Consider the following 17,196-nt stretch of genomic DNA (forward strand, 5'->3'; position numbering starts at 1 on the left):
ATTAGATTTCTTAAATTTTTCAGAGGAGGGTTTGACTCGTGAAACTGAAATATAATTTCGGTTGCATGGTTTTAATTTATACAGAATACTGTAAGATTATTAATTCTAAATGTCTGAGAGACCTAACTCTTAGGCATTGAGAGTATGTGTAAAGAAGAGCTTTTGTATAATCCAGCATAGTAAGTGTATAAATAGCACCCATCTAATTAATGGCTTAGAAAGTTATGTATAGTGCATGTCAGGGGGTGTATCCTTGTCATCATATTTTGCCTCTGACACAAATGATTCCATGCAAAATTCAGATGGAACATTTGGGACTTTATTTCAAAATTAGGGTAGTGTGATGTCTTGGGGCTCTATTCATTGAGGTTTACTTCAGAAAATATAATAATGACTACTCTTTCTGCTGGTGGATTCTGCTGTTTATTAACAAATCAAATGGGATTCTTTTAAAGCTGGCATCACATGTAAGACTTTATACTCGCAGATTGATAGGAGTTCTGTTATCAGTGAAACCAGAAAGGGGTCCAAGAGGCTTCTGTTTCACTTTCATGAACAGGAAAGAAAGTACAGGCGTGATGGTGACATGCTCATTTTGCCTCACTGTAACTTTCAAATAAAATGGAATACTATCTGCATTCAGTAAGTGGCTAAATCTAAAGCCATGTTTGAAGGTCTCTTGTGATTGCATAGGTGCTGGAGAAAAGTAGTGGAAACTTGCTGTGTTTTAACCTGTTCTCCTCAAGAAGGAGTCTGCTCTCTGCTGGCCTTTTCTTCTATCCGGTTCTGCATCTATTTGCCAACTTCACCCATCTGTGAGTAACAACTAGGAGCATTAGTATTACCTACTGGCTGGGTAGGAGAAAACCCAACAAATTAATACACATTTTTTAAAGAAACTCATTCTGTTCTGTGTTCATTCCCAGATACATAAGTAGAGGTTAATAACTAGGCAGCCAAGGATAAGCAACCAAAGAAGCTTAAAGTAGATGATCAACTGTAGTTCTATAGCAGCTTGTCAGCCACAGCTGAGCAAGTAGGGGGTGTTTGAGGGGAGGAATGACCACAGGTAAGGAAAAGGCAGCAAACTGGGGACACTGAAAGGAGTTTAGGGGGGATGGTACAAAGATGTAAGCTACAGGGAAAGCAGACCTCATTAGTAGTATTACTAATAGAATAATTTTTTTTTTGTTTTTCTTAAGTATATCATGCTAATATGAAGGGAAAATAGTTAAAAGTAGAAAAATTAGTTTCTTATTTAAATAAATGAAGTTTAAATCCAATATGGACTTTCTTAACCAGGTTAATCTTTTAATGTACTCTGAGATATCAGTCTTTACTCTGTATATTTCTGTGTTGCATTCATATATACAACAATTTTTGTAGCATAAAGAATTAATGGGTACTCTCGTTTAAAAATTCTCATAGTACCAAAAGGAGAGGAACATGTATTTAGGGTCATAATGTAATTCCTTTAAGTATGGTCTTGTCAGACATACTAGATTAGATGCTTAAAGGAGCTTCCATCACTGCTCAAAGTCATTTGGGATTTCACAGAGATTATTTAAACTGCTTTTGTTCTTGCCTCTGCATGTGTACAGCATTAGTGCTGTAGTGTACTGTTAGTTGTGTAGAGTTAGAAGAGTGAATTCATAGCAGGAAGCCCACTGAAAAGATCATAAAACTGGTTGGTAGAATAAGGGTAGTAGTGATAGACATCCTTGACTTGTATGAAATTCACAGCACAAACCTTCTGCATGTTGTTGCCTGAATTATCCACTTGGACAAAGATGTCCCTTTAACTATTTCTGGTTTAGAGCATTGAGATATTAGGGAAGGAAAAAGGAAGACAGGTTGGCAGTGAAAGAAGCAAGAATACCAAACCTTTATAAATCACTGTATTGGCTAGAGTGTTTGCAAAGGATTTGTCAGCTTGGGTCCTTATCAGGCTCAGAGGGATCAAATCCCATGCAAATGGTGTAGTTCTAGTCTGTTAGAGACAGAGGTACTTTCTGCATTGCCAGCTGACAGGAGGCCACTATAGAGCTAGGAATGCAAGAGTCCTGGAGCCACTGCACAAAAGGGTTAACGTATTGACAGAATGATGAGCATATTCCTCTGGAACAGCTGGGGAGACCTGAGGTCTAAATCCATCTGGGGCTGAGGGTTGTTTGAACCCAGGCTAAGGTCTGGGAGCTGCCCTTTGGAAATTACAGTGTCTACATGTCTCTGCACAGTTAAGTGAAGGTTTTATGTCTTGTAGTGCTAGATTTAGATGCCTATATCCAGTATCCCACCTAAGGTCTCTGTATTTTTTATGGATTATCTTTTAAGTAGCAAGTCTTGGTGGGTAAGGGTAGCGTGAAGCGTGATAGATGTACTTATTTATTTAATTTTTTTTTGCTCTGACCGAAGTACATGCTTGTTATAAAAACAGTAAGTCTAATACTTGTGTTTAAAATCTTTTCTGGGAGAGCATGGTAATGAAAGGCTGGTACATATTCATGTTCCAAATCTGAAATGGCTTTGTAGAAAAATCATTTCCATAAATTCTGCATATTTCCATAAATTCTGCATAGGAAAAAAGTAAGCCACCAATTTCTTATTATTTTGATACTGTTAAATTAGAAATTAAGATAGGATGCATTTTAAATTAAAAATATAATTTAAACAAAATATCTTTAAATTCTCTTTGGAATAATGTAGTTATTACTGACGTTAGATACCAGCTGGAAAAAATTTTAGAGAAAGCTTGTTGTGTTTGTCGTGCCTTTGGAACTTTTGTAAATTGGGGTTTTCTATGTGGATTTGGAGTGATTTCTGTGCTGTCTACATGTCCATAGTCAAAATAGAGGGCAAAGAAATATTTTTAAGTTGTCCCTTCTGGTGCTCTCTGACAGTTTTTCTTGCCTATGAAATACTTATTTTTTCCTCCCTTCTCCTTTCCTGCAAGCTGGGTACAAGTTAGATGTAAAGGACAGAACCAGCAGACAGTAGTTTTCCGGTAGAATTTCCACTGTGCCATCTGCTGGTGATGCAAAGCAAGTGACCATTTCAAAGTCTGGTCTTCCTGCAGTGCTGAACAGTTGTGTCTCCAGCTGAAGACAGTAAAAGCAACAGTTTTCTGAGTGTCCCTGATGGTGTTTAACCCGGGACAAAGTCATTTAGCTCACTTGAAGAGAATCAGTTGTAGTTAGAGCAATGTCTCTCTTTGTTTTAAGGTGATCATGCTTACCTTTCTAGGATTCTGTCACATAAGGGTGAGTTGGAGGTGGCATTGTAAGCATTTACCTAACAATACCAGAGGTGCTTCCCTCTGGAATTATAGCCTAGCTCTGAAGCACAGAAAACAGTGAAATATTTAGATTATTACAGCAACTCTTACTGAAACACTTCTGATTCTCAGATGTTTGCTGTAATTCAGATTGCAGGTATTTGCATGGGAGGTTTTATCATTAGGAGAAAATTCTATCAACTGAATTTTATAATCTAAATTCAGGTCCTCCCAAAGACTTGCATTCTTCCAACACATGAATATTGTAAATTCAGGAAGCCACAGGTTTCAGGGTGGATCCAGCTAGACCGTGAATACGACTTGTATGTAATAGTGTATGGTAGAGAAATGTAATACTTTAACAGGAAAGAAAGCCTTTATTGGCAAAGGTTTGCAGTCATTGTGGAGACATTCTGAATCTAACAAATCTCTTAAATTCTTACTGTATGTTTGGAATTTTAGTATTTTTTAAAACAATTGTCACTGTTTTGTCCCTATGTATGTTTAAATCACAAATAGAGATAAGGAAGGATTGTACTGTGAGGGGAATGAGCCATTTGCAATTGACACAGATGAGCAGGAATGTTGTCCTTTGGCTTTAAAGGTAACAGTATAAAGTTAAAGCAGTTGCAGGATAGTGTTGAAAAAATTTGTAGTTTTCTTCTTTTTTTTCCTTGTCCCTTTTCAACTGCTGGTCTGGCAACTTCACAGCAAAAGAAGTGAGAGCACTGTTATTGCAAACACCACCTCTACTACTGTAAATCCACAGAAGCCTGTACTGTATAAAGGCTGGCTTTTCAAAGTACGAAAGTAATTCAAGATTGCCCTGGTATTTATGCTTTGTAAGAAAAGAGATTGAATCTATTGATCTAGATTTAGTGTCATTTCACAACAGGATAATGATTTTCATTTTCTTTTTTTCTTATGATACTTTTTATGGTTTCCTATACTAGTCCTAGTTATTAAAAATTTAGTACAGTATGGCTTTTTTATAAGGTCTTTGGAGAAATAATGTTAAAACATTGTTAAATGAATGATTTGTTTTGCTGCAATCTCTACTAATTAAAATTTAAGACACCAGATTAACCGTCTTGTACAACATGCAATGCATGTTCTGATGCTCTGTTCTGCTGTTTAACTCCGTCAACCACTGAGAGCACTCTCATTGTATCTTGGTGTTTAGATTGTTACTTAACTACACATGTAATTCAGCAATAATAAAATGATTGAATAAGATTTTGAAAAAGATTGACTAGAACCATTTGTGAATTCTTTGGAGAAAGACCTTCTTGTCTGCAAAAATTTGTGGGGGTATTCTTTTTCTAACTTTGGGTTTTTGTTTGATGTTTGGTTAAAGCGAGTGGATACTCACCTGTTGTCATTCCCAGATGTGGTCCAGCAAGTCCATTTAAAGGACACTTAAGTACCAAGAGTAATGGTAAGTAACATGTAATTTAACCAGAAGGTCAACCTGGTTCCTTTTATGTGAATTCATTGATTTTATGATTAAAATGTTTTAATAAAAACTTTTGCATTGAGCTTTTATTTGGAGAAGTTTAATAGTACCTACATTTAGTATGCATTACTGAAAATACTTTTAAGGAATAAGTTTTGCCTTGACTGTACTGCTGGCTACAAATTGATAGCAAGATAAATATATAAAGCTGTTCCATATGTATTAGCTGTAACATACATATTCCTTTACAGTCAGTAGTTTACATGGGCTAGTGTATACTTCTGTGCCATACTGACACCTCAGATACCTTGTTTTTTCAAAAGAGCATAGAGTGAAGAAATGGGAAGTTTCTATGTTAACATTTTCATAGTCCAATTTCAGCCACTTTTGTAGCTATTTATTGTGTTAATGGCTTATTGGGGAAAAAAAGGAGGCAGGATGATTTAATGTAATAGTAACTAGTAAAAAAACTTCCTTTGAGCAAAGGAGTTAAGCAAACACTGTTCCAAAGTTTGTGACTTTGAATTGCAGTTAATAACTGCTTAAAATATAGTATTCTTTTATTTGCCTCTCTAATGTTCAGATATGTTTTAATCTTACAGCTTTCTGCATTGACTCCTCTCGAAGTCTAACTGGCCAATACCTGATCAGAGATCACATGGTGTTTCATTATAACAGAATCCTTTCAGCCAAAGGTAAAAATGTGCATGTATGAATGAACCCTCGATTTAGCTCAGTCTCTCAGAATAGGCTCATACCAAGAAGGAATGAACTGGATTGTAGGAAGGTTACTATTGTTCCTTTTTCTAACCCAGACTGGTGTCAGCAAGGAGATGTGGCTGCTACTTAATAATACTTTTGTATTACTGAGATGGGAAGTTTTGTATGAAAACATTTTCCTTAAGTGTTACCAAAGATCCTGCCTTAATTTTAGAGCACTTAGTGCTGTATTGGCTTCATTCTGCTTTTGATGAAATAATGCATTATGAAATAATAGGCTGAACTGAAAGTAATCGTGATAGTCATAAGAGAAAACATACAGAAATTATTTTAGGAATGAAGGCAGAACATTTGTAGTTCAACTCAGACCACTATGTCTTTTTTATTTTTTATATTTCTTTCAAGACTTCATAATTTTTTTTCATCTTTCAATCAATAGTAATAGTGAGTTCTAAGGACTTTGAAAATTGCCCTGTGTGTTCACAACTGGGAAAATCATGTTACTGCCAGAGTCCATACTCAAAAATACAGTACTCACAATGTTATCTCTCATGTAACATGCTCGGTATCCTCAGGTATGCAGATAAACCTTTTGAAAGGAGTCTTCATTTAAGTGATGATTCTTCCTTTAAGTATGTATTTTATCCAAACAGCTTTATCTCACGAATCCTGTGACTGTATTAGTATCAACCTAATACTTTAAGTACACAGTAACTAGCATGTTTTAAAATAGAGAAGAATTAAATTAGTCTTTGTTCTGTGTTGGTTTATTACTACATTTTTCTAGATATCACATACACTAAGTAAATTGTGAATCACTGACATTTGGTGTTTTTCTTATTTTCAGCAGCTGTAGACTGTTCAGTGCCCAAAAGTAGGGTGACCAGCATCAAATGTAAGTCTTTGTTTTATGTTGATTCTGCAAATGCTTCTGTAAAACTAACTTAGCAAAACAAAAGAGCCAGCATAGAAGAGTAACAATAGCATATAACCCGTAATTGAACATTCATGTATCTGCTTGTTTATTCAGCTTTCGTATTATTCTTCAGTTACTTGTAGGAATCTGCAGCAAATGGAATGGGCTGTCAGTGATTAGCTGTGCTTAGCATGACAATTCATTTGCTTAGGATCCTTTTCACCCATGCAGCTGGGTGAATTTTCTCCTATTGTATGATAGGATGTAAGCTTGAACTCACAAGAAGAGAACAAGTAGTGCCAGGTAAAGAGGAATTTTAGGAGGGTAGGCACCTGGGGACCGGGGCTGAAGCTTCTTGTTCCATTTTGCAGAAAACAGAGCCAGACACAAGCACACAGCCCCACAGCCTGGATTAAACTGCAGTTACTTTTTCTGCGAGTTGTCTCATTTCTTAACACTGCTAAAAGATATGAGCACTGTAGCCCCACTTCATAGTGTTAAGGCAAAGTGCAGTACTTTAAAATAGTTGATTTATGAAATACTAAATAAATATATAAGTCAAAGGGGATAAATAGCAGCTGTTTGTTAAAATAACAGTGTATTTCTGTTATCTGTCTGTCTTCAATGCAGTTAGAAAAAGTTCCTTGTTCTCCAATTCTATATTCAGTTACAACTACTGAGGTACTGGAGAAAATGGAATTCTTCTTTTAGGATGGAAAGTTAAATCTTTTAAGGACAGAATACTTTGTGGTTAGTATGAAATTCAGTCAAAACAAAGTCATACTACCTTGTAAAATTACCAGAATAACTAGGAAATCAATCATCCTTTTGACAGAAAGATTTAATTTCATGAGCACTTTTTTCAGTACTTCAGCAGAAAGACTTGAGACTGAGTTAAGCTGCCTCAGGATTTCCTTTATATGCTGTTCCATCTGACTGAGATTCCTTTACAAACAGATAAGAAACTGCAGTGCAGGCTGAAATTTTTGCAGTTATCAAAGAGGTAATTCCATGGGAAACACCTGCTTTCAAATTCATCATTATTGGTCTCACTGACTTCATGGTATTTAAAGTTAAAATTACCCAGGCATACCTTGTTCTGTTTCTGCACTATCCTTATAAATTCTAGATTTTTAGAGTGAAATTAAAAATTATTTCAATTTTATTTCATACCTAAAATTAACAGTGGTTGCATTTTTTTCCCTGCAGTTCTATGCATTATTCAAAAAGAAATACAGATTTCTGTTCTGTAATAGTCATGCAGCCAAGTGTTACATGTTCAGGTGTTAAGCTCAGTGCAAGGTACCATTTGTAGAGTCTCTGGTAATTCACTGGAGAATCATTTTTCTTCCTCTGTCTTTTATGAAACAGATTATGTGGAGATGACAGCCAATAGCTCAGACAGTAAGAACGTTGAAAATGTGCTGAGGGAGAAAAGTAATGGAAAAAGGGTTTTAGAATATTTTCAAAACAATTTCTTCTTTCTTGCTGAAGATGAGACACAGGATTTATACAGGCATAGTTTTAACTTCAATATAGTTGAATATCAGCAGTATCTGTATAGTGTCACTGAGGGTGAGAGGTTTGTGCCTTTATTCTCACCATAGTTCTCTGTCTCTCATTGCTTCAACTGAAGCATATTATTACTTTTTTCTTTTTGTGTTCTTTGTCTTAATCTTTATTGAATTCCAAATAAGGTTTCTGTTCCCCCTCTATTTCGAGCTTTGGGCAGGGGGTAAATTTAGTTTAAAATTATAAGATTTATTAATAGCATAGAGTTACAAAACAGAATTCCTGCAGATAGAGTTAAAAACATCCCCTGAAAATGTGCTTCATGTACTGCTAGAATAGCAGGTGAGTATTTCCCATTGGGGTTGTTGCCACGAGTCAGTCATTAGTGTTTAAGAATTAAACATGATACTGTAGTTGGCATTGTCCCTGGCCAACTGAATGTGTTCTGTCCTTAAGTGGATTTAGTTTCCACTGTTCTTTTCCTGGTATCTTAGCTGGCAGCAGAGCAGGCAAGGTGCCATGCCCCTGGGCTAGCAGTGAGCATGCTCCTGTGTATTAGATCAGACTTACTGACTTAAAATAGTTGTTAAAATGTGAAACATCTTGAAATGTGAAACTTCTATGTTCAGAATTAGTCCAAGCATGTTGATTGATACCAGTGGCCATTAGAAGTCTGTGGTTGTGAAACTTGTGCCAGAAAACTTGACAAAGGCTGTGCCAAGTAAGACAGCTGCTGCTACACATGCCTGGTTTCTAACAGTACTAACTTTTCAACCCATATGTTTAGAGATTTTTCCACAAAGCATATTGATAGTACAGCTTGAACCCAGTGATTAGTGTGCTTGGGAATGCAGGTCTCTTTGATACTGGGGCAGGGGGAGAAGAAGGAAAATAAATATTCTGAGAAGTTACTCACCATAGATCTGTTTTAGCCTGATGGAACATGAATTCTTGGAGGGAAGGCAGTGAGAGATAGGGAGAAGCAACAATTCAGAGTGATAGTAGTGTTGGTTTTCTACTCTTTAAAAAGATTAAGGTCAAGCAAAAATATCAAGAAATACATATTGTTACGTAATTCTGTATTTAAATCTTAATTTTTCCTGTAAACACGTATCTACGTTTCAGACTATGAAAAAGCAGAGATCAATGAAAAGCTGTCACAAAATTTCCCTATTTTTTTCTGTTACATCTTGTCCTTAAGTATGTATTTCTGAAAATGGAAGTTATAAGCAACTAATATAAGCCCTTTAAATTCAAGCACTCAGGTAATTCTAATGCCTGTGTTTTCAGAGTTGAAGTATGTCTTTGGAAAGGTGTTGGGTTTTTTTATAAGAGGTAATTAATTTTAGATATGCACATCAAAAATACATTTTTCACAGCTTGTAGTTGTGAAAAGACTTTAGAACGTATAGTCTGACATCACGAGTTGAGCAGACCAAAAGTTCCATCCAGTTGTGCTAATATGGAATTTAACATCCATACTGAATGTGGTAAATAAAACACATAAACAACAAAAGCCTGCAGTCTTTACTTGTAAAGGTCAAGAAATAGAGAAAACATAATTTCCTTTTGTAGATGTTTCAGTAGTTATTGGTCATTATTATTGAAAATGTGTCCCTGATTTTTAATCTAATTTACCCAGCTTTACCATCTCTCTGCTGATGGGGAGGACTGCTGTTTTTATACAATTGTCCACCATGACTCAGGATTACAAAACAGCCATAGCATACCAGAGAATAAGAATAAAATCATGCATTCCACTTGTTTTCAGTATTATCTCAGTACAGTATGTCTAAATTGTCCTTGGGGGCTACCCCAGCAGTACCTTGAAACAAAAACCACTCCCCAAGGCCACCTAGAAGCCCAATGGACCTCTCTCTAGGGTACACAAATGAAGGTTTACCTGGGCAGGCTTAGACATTTCCTTCAGGGTTGGTTCAGCATTCCACAGGTTCTGTGCAGTAACTGCTGGCAGGCTGCTGTGTTCTTCATATGGCTGACAGAGGTGTCTGCTGGATGAGGACCCCATATGAGCATCAGAGGTGGAAGGATTTAGGATATCCGGTGCTTCTAACCTCTTGTGAAATGCTTTTGAAGGATTCTTGTCTCATTGTTAGGCTTTATTTCCAAGCCTTAGCAATGACCAAATTTTGCCATTAGTAGCTTTGCCAAGTAGTATCACATTTCTGAAGTACATACCGTCATACAAGCATATCTTTCCATTTGAGACAAGAAAGGCTTTAGTATCAAGCCCTTGGTAAATACTTTGTCATCCTTTTTTTATGGTGGTTCCTCCCTTATTTGATGAAACTGTGGTACTGATACCAGATGTGAAGAAGGACTGCAAAATCATCTCTTGGAGTTATGAAAATAAAAATTTCTGTGTTAAGGCATTTAGATTTAGACTTACAGCCAATGGCAAAATTCAGTTTACATTTGATGAAATGTCACCCAGGGTGCTTAAATCATGGTGTACTGGGGATTTGTGTAGAGCTAGAAAACTAGTAATTTTTACTAGAGCTGGTAAAAATTCTTAGAGAAGGAAGAGCTTTCTTGCAGAAGTAGTAATATCACCAGCTGATATACTGGACACTTTAGTTATGGTCACTGCAGGCACTTCAAGCTCAGCTGAGATGATGTTTGTATGATTTATCTAAAAAGAATTCAAAAGGGAATTAGTAACTGGAAGTGTGTTTGCAAAAATAGCTTAAATAAAAACACAGTAGGGAAATGCTGAGTGTTAGATAATTCCTTTGAGATACTGTTCTGCATGCTGAACTCAGTTTAAATCTAACCTAATTATTTCATTGTCTGCATTGATTATTTACATCAGAAATGAAATAACTTGAAGGTTAACTGCCAGTTGTTCTGTGATGTGACACATGATAAATTTAGCAATCGGAAATTCAGAGCAAAGGACAACTACTGGCATTCCAGATCATACTGTCCTTCTAAGTGCAGAGCTTTCAAGCTGACTAGGACTGTGATATGTATGATTAGTTTGTTTCTTCAAGATTTATGACATGTTTTATAACTCTTAAGTATGTCTTGAAATGCTAGTGCAGTCTAGATTTCAAGAAAAAAGAATTATGCCTATAGAGAGAGTGTTCTAAAAGGGAAATAAAGTGATCACTGCTTCAAAGTGTGGTGTACTCTGCAAAGAGTATTTGCTTAGGCAAAAGTGTTCCTTCTGTGACAGATAGATCAGTGTTTTATAGGAGTTTCCTTATGAGGAGTGCTACAGTTTAACATCTGAAATTCATGGTCTTCTTTGTGCTTCCTTTCACTGACAACAAAATTAAGAGGATGGATTCATGGAGTGGACGCAATAAGTTACGGAATCTATTCACAGACTGAATTTATCTGATCTACAGAATCACTAATTTGCTTATATTCTAGTACATTTTCTCTTACTATACTATAAATCTGTGTGGTTTTGAGCACAGTTGTTAATGAGATACAATTAATCTCAGTCTCTAACAAGGCTTTTAAAGGGACTTATTATTTGGATCTACAGGCTTATTTTATTCCTAAACATTTTGTTTTCCCCTTTTAAGGAGATGAAAAGTAACCCAGAGGTTTTCTTTTTGCATTTCTTTGTCACAAGATGCTTCCTATGATGTACTTTTTTTTCCATATTTAACTCTACGTATGTGACATGTTCCTGGAGCCAGTGTTCAAGTAAAAGCTACTTGCAGTGAAACTATTATAAGTATTTGTTAACAAATGCATTTTGTGTTTGCTTCCCACTAGTCTATGGCTGTATGCCAAGGGCACTTTTTTCAAATCTAGTTTATGACCCTCTCTGAAAGGCAAAAAAGCTGTATCTGTAATGGATTTGAAGCAGAAGATACCTTAAACAGTGAGCAATGTTTTCAATTAAAAGCTAAATCTCCCTTCTAAAATTGCCTGTCTCTTGAATGCTGGTCTCGTTCTTTCTGTGTTTAATATATTCACACTGCAACACAAGCAGTTATGTATGACAGCCTTAAGTTTCTTCATCTCCTCTCAGTTGTAATATGGTAATTAATGCCTCAAAGTTCCAGGCAAATTTTCTATCTGGCTGAAGTCAAAGGGGAAGACTGGATTCTCCAGTCCTTGCATGGGTAAAGGACATGTGAAGTAAGGAGAGGTAGGTCAGCGTGCCTGTTTCTGCATTTGTCTGTGTTACTTGCTGACTGCCTCAAGCTCACCTCCAGCTGTCTGTTTACATCTACATTAACTCTTTTTGAGAAGGATTTCTCTATCTCTTACTTTGCTCCTTTCACAATTCCTAGCTTTTACCACAGATCTAGCCCAAAAATTCATAATTTGGCAGTAAGATGTGTATAGTACTGGGTTTTTTTCCCCGGTTACAAACCCAACCCACTACAAGTACACATCAGCCATCACCATTTTACCTGAGCAGTAGGCAAGATGTCACTTTTTACAGCCTCCATGCACGTGTACACACAAGACATGCTGTATTGGCCCGGAATAAGTAATTATTTATCTCAAACATATAAAACGTCTAACCTGCAGCTAATTTTTTTGTGCTTTTCTGTAACTTTTAAGACAAACACAATTAGAAATAATGGTAATTTAGAACAGACACAGTAACTCAGTATAGAAAGAAAAACATGCTGCTTTAATTATTTAACAGTACAGTATATTTTGTCATTCTGTTGGAATCTGTATTTTTAATTCAGAGTTTTATAAGGTAGCATTTGTTAAATTCAGCTAATATTTTCCCAATAATATAAGCAGTTTCATATTGGAAGTACTCTAGTAGCATATGATGGATAAATCAGCAACCATAAAAGAAATTACTCTGTATTTTCCTTATCAGTTTTAAGAATTGAAAGAAAGAGAAAGAGGGGTTTTCCTGAGCAATGAGAACAAAGATTTTGCATCTGAAAGATTAATTTTTATCTTAAAGGGGAACTAAAATGTTTAGAACTAAAATGTTTAATGTAATGAATACACTTACTTATTTTGTGGAGATTAACATGGATATAGAGTGCATGTACACAGACAAGTGCATTTTAAAGGTTGATTAATGTTCTCAGATTGCTGTAGGTCTCAGCTGTGTAGAAGAGTGAACCACACCAATCCCTGAAGTTTTTAACATTTCCATGCATTAAATATAGTAGTGCATGTGCAGATTGGGGTCTACCAGAGTATGATATAAATATATTATGAGACCAGAGAAGAAATCCTCAAAGGCCTTTGTCTCTATGAAACAGATGATTCATACACTTGGATCTGTGTTAAGTGAATGAGAAAATTTTCATTTAGTATACAGACTTCAAAAGTGTGCTTGCTTATTTTTTCCCCATTTGGAAATGAAATTATTAATGTTTTTCATCAGCCTCATTTGGATTTTTCAACTTTGTGAACTTCTGGTACTGTGTCCAGTTCTGGGCCTGTCACTTCAAGGAAGACATTGAGGTGCTGGAGTGGATCCAGAGAAGGGCAGTAAGGCTGGTGAGGGGTCTGAAGCACAAGTCCTGTGAGGAGTGGCTGAGGGAGCTTGGGTTGTTCAGCCTGGAGAAAAGGAGGCTCAGGGGGGACTTTATCACTCTCTACAACTGCCTGAAAGGAGGCTGTAGACAGGTGATGGTCAGCCTCTTTGCCAGGCAACCAGCGACAGGACAAGAGGACACACTCTTAAGCTGTGCCAGGGGAGATTTAGGTTGGACATCAGGAAGAATTTCTCCATGGAAAGGGTTGTCAAGGATAAGAATGGCCTGCCCAGAAAGGTGGTGGAGTCACCATCTCTGGAAGTGCTCAAGATGCCACTCGATGTGGCACTTAGTGCTGTGGTTTAGTCGGCGAGGTGGTGATTGGTCAAAGGTTGGACTCAATCGTGGAGGCTTTTTCCAACCTGAATGATTCTGTGTTTCATCTGTTGAACCTGGCTGTTCACAATATCCAAAAACTTTGGACTGTATTATGTAAGATTTAGGTGACTGATGGCAAACTCATACACAGAAAATTTACCCATCTTTTGGGCTTCTTTATCTCATGACTTAGATACCTGACTCATCTTTTTGCACTGCAGATGGACACAGTATTGGACTGCAGACCAGTGTGGACTGATAAAAATCCCCCACTCCGGATCTGACAGTAGCCCTCTCAGAGTTGACCTTCATTTTTTTGTGTTCTTGATGTAAACTTGCTTGTTTTGCCCTGGATTTCTGTATTTGGGAGGCTCCATACTGTTAGCGTGGATTTTTTTACACGTCAAATTTGTTAACAATAAACACAGGGTTTTTTCTGAAATACTGCATGAAAGTACAGTCAAAAGAATTCTACCTGTAAAAAATTGATAGAAAGCTTGTACGTTTTTGAGCAAAATGCCGTGTTAGCAGTACTGATCTTGTGTTCTTGTACAGGAAGTCCTGTATGCTGGTGTTTGTCATGAGGTAAGAAAATTTCAAGAAAGTTAAGGCTCAGCTTCAGCTATTAATAATTTTTCTTGTAAGAGCAGGCATAAATTTTGTAACTGCTGTGTGTTGGAAGTAGAATGTATCTCAATGGTCTGACTTTACTGAGCAATTGGAAACCACAACAGTGTTTTCAAATCACTCAGGGAAAAAAAGAGTATTTCAGTTTGGATCTGACCAATTTTGTCTCTTCCCTAAGTTGCTGACCAGCAAAGAAGAGAGAAACTGAAAAAGAAGATAGCCAGGTGTGAAGAGAAAATGAGTATCTGTGAAACTGTCTCCCGATCTTGTTCAAGAGACAGCGGAAGGCTGCTGCCATCCTCTTTTAGAAAGGTATGTATTTTAATTTTGTTTAGTAGATACTATCATATACTTGCCTCCCATAGTAACAGCTGATCACTGCTGTGAAGCAGTGAGGCATCTTTCAAGCAGCAGAAAGTAGAGAAGGGTCTTCCTGGCATGTCCCCAACACCGAATGCATGTCTTGACCTTCTGACAAAGATGTCAGGTATCTGGATTAAGAGTGCTTGAAGTAAATACAAGCTCTAATTACCCTTGAATTCTCTTGCTTTCACTTCAGCTGAAATTCCTGTCCTCTCTGTCACTCCGGAGTTTTGCACAATTTCCTAAGGCAGAACTCTGTTACCTCTACCCTTCCGAGCAGAAGAATCAGGAATCTTCCATTTTTTTCTTAATGAAAAGTTCTATTTGGTAATACATTTTGTATCTAACAGTGTACTACACCCTTCAGTTGCATTTCTTGAAAGCAAAAATAGTGCTTAGACCAAAATATACCATTCTGTATATATATATTCTGCTTATATGCATAGGCTCACTTAGTTTGGCTGGCTATTCATCAAGATATGTTGTGTGTATTTCTAACTAATAAATAAATATGTAAATAGCCCAGTAAATTACATTCTTGTTCATCGCTGTAAATGAGCGATTGCAGCTTAAAACAGAATAATGATTTAACCCTGTGATTCTAACAGCTTAAGTTTCATACATTGTTGAAATATCTGTAAAGCTGGAGGACATTTCCAAGTAGCCCAGCAAACACCATCAGTTTCCCTGTGACTGATTTTTGCAGCAGGCAGCCTGAGTGTGACCTTATTGCAGTGCAGAGAAATAATGCCTTGAAATTCAATACATGGCTCTTAGTTATGGATGAAAGCACAGGCATGAATAAGAAAAGGGAGTAAATGTGATATTTAAAATCTAAATTTTATTTTTTATTAATACCATTTTTGTCCTTCCATATTATTTTTTGAAAACTTGGGGCAGGCAAAGTTCCTTGAATTGTTTCATTGCAAAACAATTTTGCAATGAAAAAGTAACGTGTCTCTAACTACTGCATGAACTCCCAGCTTTAAAATGGAAGGATGCATTATAACAGACTGTGGCTTTTTTCCTTTGTTTTTCAAAATAAGATTTTCTGAAATTCTACCTGAATTGAGCTGGCCATGAGTAAGATCTCTGATTTGAACAGCACTTGGTATTTCATATCTCATGTTCAAGTAATCCTATTAATAGGCATTTCTGGCTGCTAGTGAATTTTTTAAAATAAATTAATGCATGCCAAAAGTCTGGAAGGCTGCTTCATAGGAGGTTAAATTTCTCTTCTAACAATTTGAAGTATGCTGTTGCCTTGACATTTCAAGATCCCTTTCAGCCTGTTTTTTGAGATACTTTTTTTTTTGAAGAATGAAAGTTATGGCCATCTGCTTGTGCATATGAAATATAGATTGGGAAACACCATTAACTGGTTCTAGTCTCTTGTTAATTTTGTAAGCAATACACGTGTGGCTGTTTGAAATGCCTACTCAAATGCTTTATATTTAAAGATTTATTATACTCTTACAATACCACCAGTCTGAACATGTACTGTGCTTAAATTAGTTCTGTCATAATGGGAGATGTCAGTGACTAAACAAAGCAGAAGAATCTTCTGAGCATCAAAGAAAGTTGTTTTCATTAGGAATGTTATGATTTCCTTTCAGGCTTCATAGTGACAATCACCTGCTGTGCTGGTTGTTTGATGTAGGGTATGCCCAGCTTCTGCCCTGGAGGGAGGCCTAATGAAATAGGGAGATTGCACAACTTCCCAGCAGAATCCCTCTGGAAAAGGCAGCCACCTTTCAGTTACGGCGAGAGAGGACAGAGACCCATGATCCTCTTGGAGACCTATGCAGATCCTTTGTAACCCATTGGCTTTTACCCCCTCACACCCACCCCTGTATCCCTCTAAGATCTAGCCCTCTGCCCCTGTGGGATCAGAGAGCTCGTCCCTGGCCTCCCCTTCACGGGGTGCGGACTAATAAAGCTGCCCCATGCGGAACTGCTGAACGGGCCTCTCGTCTGTCTCCTCCTGGTCCAGCCTGGGGTTTGCCTCGCAGGACAAGAGCTGAAGTCACTCCTGCTGAATCACTGAAGAGCTGACAGCCTGCTGGGACAGGCACCCCCTGCAAAGGCACCCCGGCGGCCAAGGGATCGCCGCAGACCTCTGAGAGACTGTTCCATGCGGGACACTCTCTCTGGAGCTGTCACAGCTTCCTGGGTCTGAGCCACAGACCCCATCCCAGCTGCTTCAGTTTGAATTAATGAGCATTCAGTAATACCCCTTATTAATAACAACACAGTATTCAAGGAAAGTTGGAACCTACCACATTATAGAATTGATACCCACACACACACATGCACAAAATGAAAGAGTGTAACGGGAACATAATTTTGAAAAATAGTGATGCCAGTATAGAAACTTAATATATTCATAGAGGGTCCAATATGTTCACATATTTGTATGAATTTTCTCTAATGGCAGCTTGTCACTTCCTATAGAAGACCTTTGGTCTGTCCAGACAGAGAGGGCAGGTGCTCAGCTGACTTAGAG

At 37.2% G+C, this 17,196-nt stretch overlaps 1 protein-coding gene and 1 long non-coding RNA gene across 3 annotated transcripts in view; one reads left to right on the forward strand and one right to left on the reverse strand.

Annotated features, from left to right (window-relative positions):
- The window catches only part of SPATA7 (spermatogenesis associated 7), a 36,245-nt gene that overhangs the window by 5,550 nt on the left and 13,499 nt on the right, over nucleotides 1-17,196 (forward strand). For both annotated transcript variants that reach the window (XM_069018035.1, XM_069018036.1), the window contains 4 exons: nucleotides 4,632-4,712; nucleotides 5,333-5,425; nucleotides 6,298-6,345; nucleotides 14,506-14,639. In XM_069018035.1, the coding sequence (XP_068874136.1) occupies nucleotides 4,632-4,712; nucleotides 5,333-5,425; nucleotides 6,298-6,345; nucleotides 14,506-14,639 (356 nt within the window). The remainder of the gene's footprint in view (nucleotides 1-4,631; nucleotides 4,713-5,332; nucleotides 5,426-6,297; nucleotides 6,346-14,505; nucleotides 14,640-17,196) is intronic.
- On the reverse strand, nucleotides 5,837-10,100 carry LOC138111754 (uncharacterized). Its single transcript, XR_011151444.1, has 3 exons — nucleotides 9,782-10,100; nucleotides 8,795-8,828; nucleotides 5,837-7,790 (listed from the first exon to the last, which is right to left on the reverse strand). It is a non-coding gene; the product is annotated as an uncharacterized lncRNA (long non-coding RNA).

Source organism: Aphelocoma coerulescens, chromosome 5 (genome assembly GCF_041296385.1).
Source record: "Aphelocoma coerulescens isolate FSJ_1873_10779 chromosome 5, UR_Acoe_1.0, whole genome shotgun sequence".
Lineage (NCBI taxonomy): Eukaryota > Metazoa > Chordata > Aves > Passeriformes > Corvidae > Aphelocoma > Aphelocoma coerulescens.